The sequence below is a fragment of the Meles meles genome, chromosome 11, assembly GCF_922984935.1.
Source record: "Meles meles chromosome 11, mMelMel3.1 paternal haplotype, whole genome shotgun sequence".
Classification (NCBI taxonomy): Eukaryota; Metazoa; Chordata; class Mammalia; order Carnivora; family Mustelidae; genus Meles; species Meles meles.
In genome coordinates, this window is record NC_060076.1 from 69091279 (window position 1) to 69104484 (window position 13206).

A 13206-nucleotide genomic window follows, 5' to 3' on the forward strand; every position below is an offset into this window, starting at 1 on the left:
ATGATTCAAAGTTTTTTTGACTACCTTGACAATAAACTGCCTTTTTCTTTTATCCTCACTCTCATTCATATCCTCACTCTCATTCATATTCTCACTCATGAATAGATCTGTTGTGAGAGAAAATTTAACTCATTTTGTGGGTCCCAGAATTTCGTAACATCTTACTGAACATCCTTCCTTTTGCCTTAGAAATGAATAACAAATCATAACTTGTGATCGATTTTGGGTATGCAGCAGTACTAAGCACTTGAAGCATATAATCATTCTCCTGAGAAAAAGTTCTTACAGGATAGACAAAAACATGTACCTATATGACAAGGCAAATAAATTTCATCATCTTATAAGTGAACAGATCATGTGTAAACTGAAGTTATAGATCGCTGAACAGAATTCCACCCATAACATTATAAATGATGTTCCCACCTAGGGACCCTATGAACACCTACTGAATCAGCAGGTTGAATGATACAGTTGAAATCAGTATCATTTTTTTTTTTTTTAATTTATTTGACAGAGAGAGATCACAAGTAGAGAGGCAGGCAGAGAGAGAGAGGCTCTCTGCCAGCAGGGAGCCTGATGCGGGACTCGATCCCAGGACCCCGAGATCATGGCCTGAGCTGAAGGCAGCGGCTTAACCCACTGAGCCACCCAGGCGCCCCGAAATCAGTATCATTGTAATAGTGATATTTAAACAAACCAATTGAGGTTTACTAGGCAGTAAAGGTGGCAAACTGCAACTACTTTTAATTCCCTCCTGAAATCTCATTAAAACAACCAGAGGATGTGTGTGTGTGTGTATATGTGTATTTAAGAAAAGTATACACTCCAAAGAGAAAAACAGGTACAACAAAATTGGGGAAAGTTGTAAATAAAAAGAGAAATTAAGTAGTTACTTAGCAAAGTCAAAAAAGCAGAATCCTAAAACCAGGAGTGAAGAAAGCAAAAACCAATCTGACTTACCGCTTGCAACTAAAAGTGCAGCTAAAGGAAGGCTAAAACATGGAGGACTGAGCTGTCAGACAACACAGAACCCTGTCCTATTCACAGAAGATAACTGGCCCTCCCTAACCCCACATACTGAAGACTTTTTTCTGAAGAGGGCAAAACCATCTCCAGAGACATAAGGTTATTGGAAGGCCAGGTACAGTATGGAAAGAGGGGGCATTAAGTGAATATGTGAGAACCCCAGATCTCTTCCCCACTTAACTGTTAAATCGTAGGCAATCAAGCCAGAGCTTCAACTTCAATGCAAGAGTAGATAAATTTGCCAAATACAATTTCTAAATACAATCTTTAGAAATATTTTTATAGAAATATGAATAGAAATTCTATTTATTTATTTATATTTATGCATTTATTTTTCATATATGAAAAATATTCATATATATCTATTTCTATAATAGCAACAAAATTTATAAATACAATCTTTCCAAGTAGAAAGAGCTAAATAACTTATATCAGATTTTTAAAATTTAATTTTATTCATTTTTATTTTTTAATTTTTTTTTTGTTGTTTGTTTATTTACAGCATAAGTGTTCATTGTTTTGGCATCACACCCAGTGCTCCATGCAGTACGTGCCCTCCCTATTACCCACCACCTGGTTCTTATTAACATATAATGAATTATTAGCCCTGGGGGTACTGGTCTTTGAATCAGCAGGTTTACACACTTCACAGCACTCACCTTAGCACACATCCTCCCCAATGTCCATAAGCCAACCACCCTCTCCCTACCCCCCTTCCCCTGGCAACCCTTGGTTTGTTTTGTGAAGTTAAAAGTCTCTTATGGGTTGTCTCCCTCTATATCAGATGTTCTTTACCACAAAGCCAAGTCAGAAAAAAAAAGAAAGAAAAACAAAAACAAAATACAAAAAACAAAGCCAAGTCAGATCACTTGATAGCGATGGTCTGTTAATAAGTCCCACTCAAAAATTCAGAGCTTCCAATTGGCTTTTTGGTCTCCCACCTTTAGACATGCAACAAAGGATTCTTAGATATCTGAAGTAATACCCAAAAGATACAAACTAAAAAAAGAAAAGACTAGTTGGAGGAAAGATACTATGTAAAAGAACAAACATTCAAAAGAACTATTATTCTTAGAGAGAGGAAAAAGTGCAACCCTGAGACAAAAACAGGACATTTTACTTTTTTAAAAAAGGGAGGAAGAATATTAAGAAAAAAGAAATCTTAAAAATAAAGAACATTACATAGGAAAAGAAAAATAGAGTAAGTTTGGAAGAGTCTTAGTCCATTCAGGTTGCTACAACAATAAAATACCATAAGCTGGGCAGCCTATAAACAATGAACGTTTATTTCTCACAGTTCTAGAATCTGGGAAGTCCAAGATCAAGGCACCAGCAGCCTCACCAGCACTTGGTGAGGGCCCACTTGCTAGATGGCCATCTTTCTGAGGTAACCTCAAATAGCAGTAAGGGACTAATCCCATTCATGTGGGCTCCACTCTCATGATCTAAGCACCTCCCAAAGGTTCAGTATCCAAAAAATAGACACTCCCTAAGGAGAATACAAAAACAAAAACAAAAATAACAAAAACAAACAAACAAAAAAAACCCAATGAGGAAATAGAATAATTAAAGTTTCCTAGAACTGAAGGATCAGTTAAGATGAGAGGACCTCAGAGCTGTCAACCAGGCAAACCTCAGTGAAAGGTGTGTATACAGGATCAAACAGAAATCTTAAAAGATTATATATGAAAGTTATCAGAATATCATCAAACTTCCTAATAGCAACATCAATGCAAAAACATCAATAGGTCATGCCCTCAAAATTATCAAAGGTATCCAGAAATATTGTATTATCAATAAAGTGGGAGGACAGAATAAAGACATTTTCAGACATTCAGAGCCTCAAAAAACTATCTCCCATGCTCTCTACTCAGGAAGAGAATAAAGATGCCTAATTTTTTTTTTTTTTAAAGATTTTATTTATTTGACAGAGAGACACAGCGGAAGAAGGAACACGAGCCCTGGGAGTGGGAGAGGAAGAAGTAGGCTCTCCACCAAGCAGGGAGCCTGATGGGGGGCTCGATCCCAGGACCCTAAGATCATGACCCGAGCCTAAGGCAGACGCTTAACGACTGAGCCACCTGGCCCCCAAAATGTCTAATCTTGATAAAGTAAGAAAACCAGACTGATGACCTCAGAATTACACAATGTACAAAGGCAAGAAGTCCAGACTAGAGCAATAAGTAAGAGGCTTGAGCAGAAATTTCTTCAAAGAGATGAAAATGACAGGTTGTCTGAGGTATCTGAATGTCTTAAGGAGATTTAGAAAAGGGGTAAGGAGACTAAGGTAGAATTAGTAATAACTACATAGGTTTTGGGTAAAAAAAAATTTGTGGAACACAGAACTGGGCAGGAAGGATAAAGTAATAAAAACTTTACTCTTTGGCTCAGCCATGGATAATATCTGCATATTCATAATGTAGCTATGACTACATGGATAGATGTTGGCACCAATTGGATAGAAGTCCATAGATGGGGTGCCTGGGTGGCTCAGTGGGTTAAGTCTCTGCCTTCGGCTCAGGTCATGATCTCAGGGTCCTGGGATCGAGCCCCACATCAGGCTCTCTGCTTGGCGGGGAGCCTGCTTCCCCCTCTCTCTCTGCCTGCCTCTCTGCCTACTTGTGATCTCTCTCTCTCTGCCAAATAAAATAAAATAAAATCTTAAAAAAAAAAAAAAGAAGTCCATAGATGATGCCAAACTGTAAATGCAAGGAATTAAGAACTAGCAATAAAAGCATGCTATCTAGAATTATGGATAGTGAAATAACCAGCCAAAACAGGGAAAGTGATGACTTCTGAAGACACCTTTTCTGTTAACTACACAATACCTGCCTGACTAAAGAGAAAATCTGATAAGATGCATTCAACAATGCAGAAGAGAACTCAAAGTGCATCAAAGGTATCATTCTCTTCCCATAGCCTGCTGTATGTCAATGCTAGTTGTTAGAGGTGTTAAGACATCCATCCATATGTTCCTTTCCTGAAGAATCCAGAGTCAGAAAGGTTAAATGGTAGTTGAATATTATTGAAAATAATCTAAACAGAATGAACTACGTAGTACTATTGACATTTTGTGCAAAATAATTACTTCTTTGTGGGGGCTATCCTGTGCATCATCCTTGGTGTGTACCACCAGACATGAGCAGCAGCCCGCCTCCTACTATGACAACCAAAAATGTTGAAAGACACTGGGAAATGTTCCTTGCAGGGCAAAATCAATCCTGGCAGATAATCACTGATCTACTGTGACCCATAATTACCAGTGCTGCCCAGCCCACCTACACTCTACCGCTGAAAACATTCTTGATAAGATGTAACAAAGAAAACATAATATTCATCTCCAAAATCAAAATCACTGGGGAAAAAAAAAAGTATTTTACAGGTTGCCCAGATCTTTCACCAAGTCAATTTCTACTCATCTTCTTCTTCTTGGAATAAAGTGCTAACAGCAAATTCCTAGAACAATGATTCTCAAACTGGGGTTTATGAATTCAGAGGAAGAGGAGTCCATGAAAGTTTTATTAAGAACCTATATTTTTTCTAAGGTAACTACTAAATGTTATGCAATCAGTTCGATAATTTTTTAAAAGATTATAGATTACCAAATGGGTAATAACATTATAACCAAGTACTGCTATAATTTCAGTGCACAGTCTTATGTTCATAATTATGTTGGTTTCAGGCAATCACCAAAAACGACAGCATTTAATGTAATGCAGTGGTTCTCAAAACTCTGAAGTACAAGATCCAGATACTCTTTAATTTGAAAAATATGGCCTTAAAATATTAATTCATTCTTTAAACAAGTATATATTAGACACCTACAAATGTTCTAAATGAGAGAAGACAATACAGAAAGGAAAAGAAACAAGAAGCTTAAAAATCCTGGATTTTAAAAGAAGGAAGAGAAATCAATAAAAGGAGTTTCCCAAAAGTACTGGGCAAGAGTTGAAGAAACTGGGTAGGTGAGGAGGCTTTAAACAAGAGGGCTTGTGAGAAAGACAGACTATGAATGAATGAGTGAAGCCATCAAAGACAGAAGGACATGGGATAACAGGACAGACACATGTCGTTCTAGACTAAAGCTCAAAAAGAATGGAAATAATGATAGCCAAACTTGGATTACCTCTGGGTTCTAGACACTTAATGATGTCATCATCCTAAGAGAGGTTGTTGGCTATCCACAGAGTGTGTGGAAGAAGGGAATCTGGTAGGTAGAAGAAAGAGCAATGTGTATTTATGATCATTTATGTTTAAGTAAAATTTCTAAGTTGTGGGTTTATACTTCAGAAAGCACCTAACTTTAGAGAACGAAATGAAATACAAAAATAAAAGGCTTTTTGCAGGAGTCAATGAGATGGTTTGAATTAGGCAAAGTTTCCTAAAGAAGCAAAGCTCAGAGGTGTTGTTTAGATAAATGACATGTCATTTATCTAACATGTCATATATCAGGCACAGTAATATAGCACCATATATTCAAAATAATTTCAGGGGGGAAAAAAAACAGAAACCAAGTGTCTCAATGTCAGATATAGGAAACAAGAAGGGAATGTGTGCCATCTACCTAACAAGAAATAAAAGAAGTAATGAAATTAGAATTTGGTCCAGAAGACTCTGAAGAGTCACTAAAAGAACAAGTAGAAATGTACATAAAAAACACTGTCATCACTATGCCTGCTTGCTTGTTTGTTTGCTCATTCATTCATTCATTCATTCTGGTACCAAAAAAACAATCACCAAAGTCCAGCCAAATGCCATCACACTGTTACTAAAGAGGAAAGACCACTGTTAACAGTTAAAGGGTATAACAATATTTGTTTTAAATTTAGTTCTCGGAAAGTTGCTAGAACAGAAGTCTAAACCAAATTGATGCTATGAATCTGATTATTTCAAGAGAAAACAAATAATATCACAGCTCAAGAGCTGCCAACAGCCTTTAGACCTATATCTATATGTAAAGGAAAATCACTTCTTTATCAACTTTTTAGTTTCAAGTATACCTCATATCTGTGCCACTTCAGACAATGCAAGAGCTAATTATGGAAGAGTTAATAGGATGGTTTGAGGTTGGCAACAAAATGACATGCTAGCCCCCTCTCAATCGCCCACTGAAGCAGGGATTAAACCATACTGCCAATTCAAGTTTCCCTCCATGAAGAAGCAAAATTATTCACTCTTCCTCAAACATCAAACTCTCACTGAACTCTGGCCATAGTAGTTCATCTCAGTCTAGAACAATTCCCTCATATTCACATAAAAATTCGACCACTCCCTTAAGGTCCAACTGAAGTCATATGAACTTCATAAAACCTTTTCCATTTAGGTTCAGAATGACAGCTCTCTAATACAGATCACTTAAACATCAGTGGATTATATCCATCATCTTGCACTAACAGTTTAAGACTTCTGGGAACAGGGGTGCCTAGGTGGCTCAGTTGTTAAGCGGCTACCTTCAGCTCAGGTCATGATCGAGCCCCGCATCGGGCTACCTGCTTCTCCCTCACCCACTCCCCCTGCTTCTGTTCCCTCTCTCACTGTGTTTCTCTCTGTTAAAAAAAAATAAAATCTTTTTTAAAAAAAAATCTCTGGGAACAAAAATTACACTGTAACTTACACTTCTTTCTCTCCTCCTTGGATAGACAGATATGGGCAGCCCCCCAATTTCCAGTCTAATGTTCTTTCCACAATTTCATGTAGGCATACTTTAACTGGACATGTATTTCAAAACAATAAAAGGGCAGGCACATGATTTATCATTTTGCTTATACTCAGCTGGCTCCCTTTCCACCTGCAGCTGCTCCAAGTTTCTACTTCTCCTCTCAAAAGCACTATTCTAAACACTCCATCTCACCAGCACCAAAGACCTAACCTGATTCAGTACAAAAAAAAAAAAAAAAAAAAAGGAACTCATCGAGGCATGCATTCCTCCACCATTCCTCCCCATCTGCTTAGAAATATACCTGTTCCAGGCACCTGGGCAGCTCAGACCATTAGGCATCTGCCTACTGCTCAGATCAGGATCTCAGGGCCTGGGATCAAATCTCACATCAGGCTCCCTGCTCCACAGGAAGTTTACTTCTCCCTCTGCCTCTCCCCTCACTCATCCTCGCTCTCTCTCAAATAAAATCTTAAAAAAAACCCAAATATATATATGTACATATATATATACACACACATATATATATACACACGTTTCTTCACCAATCGTAACCTCAGTTCCTCCTTCTCAGTAATTCCTCATTCTTTTCCCTTTTTTTTAAGATTGTATTTATTCGAGATTAACGAGAGTGAGAGAGCGAGAAAGAGCGCACACAAGCAGGGTGAGCAGCAGGCAGTGGGAAAAGGAGGCTCTCCACTGAGCAGGGAGCCCAATGTGGGGCTCAATCCCAGGACTCTGAGATCATGACCTGGGCTGAAGGCAGATGCTCAACTGACTGAGCCACCCAGGCGCCCCCGCCCCCCCACAAATTAATTTCTCTAGCATATTCTTGATCCCATCCTCTCTTCAAATTCAAGCTCTCACTCTACCATTTTTTTTTTAAAGATTTTATTTATTTGAGGGAAAGGCAGAATCCCTGTGCAACATGCAAGAAAACACAAGTGGGAGGAGGGGGAGCACACAGAAGGAGCGGAAAAAGCAGGCTCTCTGCTCAGCAGAGAAATGGGGCTAAATCCCAGGACCCCAGGATCATGACTTGAGTGGAAGGCAGATGCTTAACCAACTAAGCCACCCAGGCACCCCTCTCACTCTACCATTTGTTCCTTTCTCTTTCCAGTCTCTCCCTAAGGCTCATACCCCTCCAACAACAAACATGCTCATTTCTCTAATCGCTTACGCCTATGCATTTATTAAACTATTACTATGTACCAGGCAACGTTCTGTGTAGTAGGGTTACAGACAAGATCTCTGCACTCACAGAGCTTATATTCCATTGGGTAAGGCTGACAATAAATAAGAAATAACTGAAAGCGAGTTTCTGACAGTAGATAAGTATTATGATAAAAATAAAACAGAGTGATTCAACTGAGGTGGAGCTGGAAAGAACAGGGTTAAATCTAATTATATTAGTTGTTTTGAGATATCCTTGCAACCCGCCAGGAAGGAGCCAGCTATGTGAAGACCTGGAGGCAAAGCAGTTTAAGACACAGAAAAAGAAATATGCAGAGGTCTGAGGGGAAACTGCCCTGGTGTGCTTAATGACATAAAAAGGTTGGTGTGACTAACATAATGAGCCTAGTGGTGCAGTGGTACAAAAATGAAGTCAGTGGTAGGCAGGCACCAGACCATACAGGCTATGGGGATGGAATAAAGATTTTATTCTACCTGCAACAGTAAGTCACTGGACCCTCTTGAGCAGTGAATAAAGTGACTTTATTATTTAAAAACCTCAACTATACAATATTACTACCATCTTTAGGTCAATACCACTCATATTTACACAATTTGTAATTATTGCCATGTACTTTCTATTACTTAAAGCTAGAAAAATTGAAGCAACTGCTTCAACACTAGTATTTCATGCACTATCAAATACTGACTGGCTTTTTTTTTTTTTTTTAAGATTTTATTTATTTGACAGAGACAGAGAGAGATCACAAGTAGGCAGAGGAGCAGGCAGAGAGAAAGGGGAAGCAGACTCCCTGCTGAGCAGAGGCTTGACCCCAGGACCCTGAGACCATGACCCAAGCAGAAGGCAGAGGCTCAAGCCACTGAGCCACCCAGGCACCCAGAATACCGACTGGCTTTAAATGAAAGTTAAAATTGGAGGGTAGAGAATGAGTAAGTGTGGTGAACAAACTTGATACGCCACACTTACCTGTTGATTTCATTTACTGAATTAGTCTACAAATAGCAATCAAGATTTTATTTTACCTTTTCCCAGATTCTGAATTTCTAGTCTAAAAATTCAAACTCACCTCGACAAGCTTCTTCAAAATCTTGGGTTATGTCCACCCAGCTTGTATTGCTTTTTTCCATCTTTTCTGGTATACTGAGCTCCCATCCCGAATCATCATCTTCTACAGAAGCTTTCATGACCATAATGCCTATAAAATTAACACTGGTGTAAGAGATTGTGGCTTTCAGGGCAAGAGTATTTGCAAGCCATGTGTGTGCGTTCAAGTACTGGACAGAAGTCTTACTAAACTGCCAGACCTCATCTGAGTTTGAGGATGACACTGGGGGGAAAAAATCTTAATGCAATTAAATCTTACATTAACACACTGTTGCTTATTTACTAACAGCCCAGCACCTACCAAGGCTTTAAGAGTTTGCCTTCCCACCACCCAAGAAAAAAAATCAGAAGCCACCCCACCACTGATCTAAACAAAATCAACTCGAGCTTCCAACTTTCCACACTGGCCACAAACGACCAAGGCACTCTTCAGAGTCCCCTCTCGCAGCCCGGGAGCCCACGAGGCAACTATATTCAAGTCGGGGTGGTCCCTCACCTTGCCCGAGTTCTCTGGGCCGACCTCTTCCCCGGCCCGGCAGGACCCCCACATAGCCTCGCACAGTGGGGACGGAGTGCGGGAGCGCCGGGCAGGGGACCTAGCCGCCCGGCCAGGTGTGGCAGTGCACCTGAGGCGGGGACCCGCCCCACGTCCGCCCTACGCGGGTCAGCCTGGCCCGGCCCTGGCCCCACACGGTGCGGAAGCAAGGACAGAGCTGTTGTCGCGCGGGAGGGCGGGCACGCCCGGTACCGGGTAGTCGCCCGGGCAAGGCCAGGGCCTCGGCGGGCAGTGGACACGGGGGAGCCTGCAGCTCCTACCTGAGGCGCGGCGGGAGGGCCGGGGCCGCAGGGTGACCTGGCGTCCCCAGGGTCCGCCACACGCGCGGGGGTCTGCGGCTCTAGGACACGGAAGGGAGGGAGTTTCAATGCCTCTGCGCCGGCGGTCCCTACCTACTTCTCCCGTAGCCACCCGCGCCGCCACGAACCGTCCAGACCGAGGAAATAACGACGCCGCCTCAGCCGCCGCCGCCCCCTCCCCTCTCAGCCCAGCCCGACTGGCCGCGTGCACGCATGCGTACGCCGGGTGCGCGCGACCCCGCCCCCCTCTCCCTCACTCCTGGGGACTTCGCGCGCCCCGGCCACACCCCCTCTCTCACCACCGGCACAGTTTGCAGCCGTCTTCTCTTCTCGCGGGATTAGAGCCAATCGCGAGACCGGAAGCTACCTTCCTTCTCCTGCCTGAAGCCTAGTCCCGGGTAGTGGGCGGGTCCCGGTAAAGGGTGGAGCCAGCGGAGGGAGTCTCAGAGCCCACCCCGCCCCGCGCAGGGAAATTCTTTAAAAGGTGATGCTGAAGCGAAAAATAAAAAGCAAGGAAAGTAATTGTAGACCTTAGCAGTTGTGGCCATGCAAGGAGAGCCTAGCTGTGAGCTTCATGGAGCTAGTGCTGCCTGACACAGGATTTATGTTTTTCTAGAGAGCCTGGAGGGTTCTTGAGGGAAAATAGAAACAAAATATCTGCAGAATCAAGCAAGCCATTTTCTTTCAGACTTGTAAATGTTGTTTAAGTTTTTCTTAAAATTTATTAATAAAATGATCGGTTTTAAATTGGGATTATGTAAGTAGACTGACAGGAGTAAGAAGCCACCTTTACCACTACATTCCCATTAAAATGGCCAAAATTTAAAAGACGACACCAAACGTTGACAAGGACTTGGAGCAACTGGACCTCTCATAGGTTACTGATGAGAATGCAAAACGGCACAATCACTTTAACAGTTTGTCTTTTACCAGAAAATTAGTCATGCACATACCACTTGATCTAGCAATTCCACTCCCGGGTATTTTCTTAGGAATATGAAAATGTGTCCAATGGTACATTACTTTTCATAGCTGCATTTTTAATAATCCAAAACTGGAGGGACACGTGGCTGGGTCAGCCGGTTAAGCATTTGCCTTATACTTAGGTCATGATTGCAGGGTCTGGGATCAGGCACAAAGCCCCACTATAACTGCTCAGTGGGGAATCTGCTTCTCTCAAGTCCACCCCCCCCCCCCGCCCCCGCCTCCATGCTCATGCTCTCTCTCTCAAAGAAAGAAATTTTTAAAAATTTCAATAACCCAAAGCTGGAAACAACCCAAATGTTCATCAACTGGTGAATGGTTAAACAATTTGTAGCATATCTGTACAATGTAATAATAATTACCAACAAAAAGGGGTAAACTACTTGACCCGCAAAAACATGAATCTCCAAAAACATTATATTGAGCAAAGGAAATTAAGAGTATACACAAAAGAATAGGATTCCATTTATACGAAACTCTAAAAAAGAAAAATGTAATCTATAGTGACAAAACATATGTCAAGGAAGGACTAACTAGAATAGGGATAAATGATCTGAGATGATAGAAATATTCTGTATCTTGCTTATGGTAGCAATTATATGGGTGCATACGTTTGTAAAAATTAATTGGAATATACACTTATGCATTTTATTACCTGTAAATCAAACCTCAATCTAGTTGCTTATTTAGTTCATTATTAGAAAGAGTGCCCAAGAAAAAGAGCATGAGCAGGTGGGGGGATGCAGAGGGTGAGGGACAAGCAGACTGCCTGCTGAGGGGTGGAGGGTAGGGTTGGTCCCAGGACTCTGGGATCATGACCTGAGCCAAAGGGAGACACTTCACCTATCCAGCCAACTATAGGGATAGTTGCTTTTTAAAAAATAAAACACACATCTTTATGCTTCTTACAGAATAATAGGTTTTATAAGGGCAGGAACTTTGCCAATTTAGGTCAAAGCTGTATCTACCTCACTTAGAGTGGTGGTTGGCATATGGTAGGCTCTCACTAAATGTAGTGAGGATGAAAGTGTAGGGAAGAATTAAAATAAAACAAATCTATATTGTTTCTCCAAAACTGAATTTGATGAGCTTTGCAGAAGCCATAAGAAACCTAGAAAAGGATGAGCTGATTGCATCTGAATTATTCAGTATAGTGTGTAGATTGTGACAAAAACTTAGATAGAGTGAGAAAACAAAAACAATACAAATCAAAAACACTAGAACAAGACAGCCAAGTGAAACAGGATTTGCTTAATTTCTTTACTAAAATTTTAACTTATCTGATACTCAATTTTATTTTTTACAAATTCTAATGACCTCTCCACATTAAAAACCATTTTCCCTGAAAGAGATTTAATTTATGATGACATCTAGTATGCTCCATAGTGTTAAAAAATGATAGGTATTTTAGATATCAGATAGGCTACATGATGAATAAATGAATGCAAAGGAATTCATTGATAAATAGTTGGTCTACCTAAACATGCCTACATATACAGAGGACATGGGCATTTGGCACCTGGAAAAGAATTCCAATAAGACTAAGTCTTGACTCATAAAATCCTAAGTATTCCATACCTAAACACTAATGTTGAGAGGAAATTCAGCTTGCTGTCATCATTTAGTACTAATACCAGGTACCAGTGTAGCATGGGTTTGATAAAAGCAGAGGAACCAAAGTGAACTTTACGTCTGATTGTGTTGCTTCACTGCTACATAAAAGAAATTGAAAACCTGCTGATAGTTCAGAGAAATGCTTTCAAAAAAGCAAATAGAGTAAAGGTACCCCACAGTACCACATGACAGAAAGAAAATGGCATTTTTTAAATTAAGTATTGGCAATATCAGTTAGGCAGTTCTATTGTATTTAATTATCCTTTTTCAAAAGTCTTACATTTATGCATCTTAAGAATACACAGAAAACCAAGATATGAAAGCAACTCAAGTATCCATCTACAGATGAATGGATAAAGAAGATGGGATATATATATACACACACACACACACATACACACACACGTGTATATGCATATACACAATGGAATATTACTCAGGCATAAACAAGAATGAGTGTTTATCATTTGCAACAACATGGATGGATCTAGAGAGTATTATGCTAAGAGAAAAAAGTCGACAGAAAGACAAATACCATATTTCACTGACATGTGGCACCTAAAAAACAAACAAATAAACCAACAAAGCCAGAAACAGACCCATAAATACAGAGAACAAACTGACGATTACCAGAGGGGAGAAGGTGGGGGGATGGGCAAAATAGGTGAAGGGCAGTGGGAGATACAGGCTTCCAGTTATGGAATGAATAAGTCATGGCAATAAAAGGTATAGCATAGGGAATACAATCAATGGTACTGTAATAACATTGTAG

General features: G+C 40.5%; 1 protein-coding gene across 5 annotated transcripts in view; it reads right to left on the bottom strand.

The window, feature by feature from the left end:
* Positions 1–10048, bottom strand: part of NAA35 (N-alpha-acetyltransferase 35, NatC auxiliary subunit) — a 99020-nt gene extending 88972 nt beyond the window's left edge. For 2 of the 5 annotated variants that reach the window (XM_046023975.1, XM_046023973.1), the window contains exons 1-2: positions 9798–10027; positions 8944–9072 (exon numbers count right to left, since the gene is read on the bottom strand). In XM_046023975.1, coding sequence (XP_045879931.1) covers positions 8944–9067 — 124 coding nt within the window. In that variant the 5' untranslated portion in view covers positions 9068–9072; positions 9798–10027. Of the gene's footprint in view, positions 1–8943; positions 9073–9797 lie in introns of all 5 variants that reach the window. The other 3 variants (XM_046023974.1, XM_046023976.1, XM_046023972.1) reach the window with 3 other exon arrangements.
* Positions 10049–13206: the final 3158 nt, after the last annotated feature.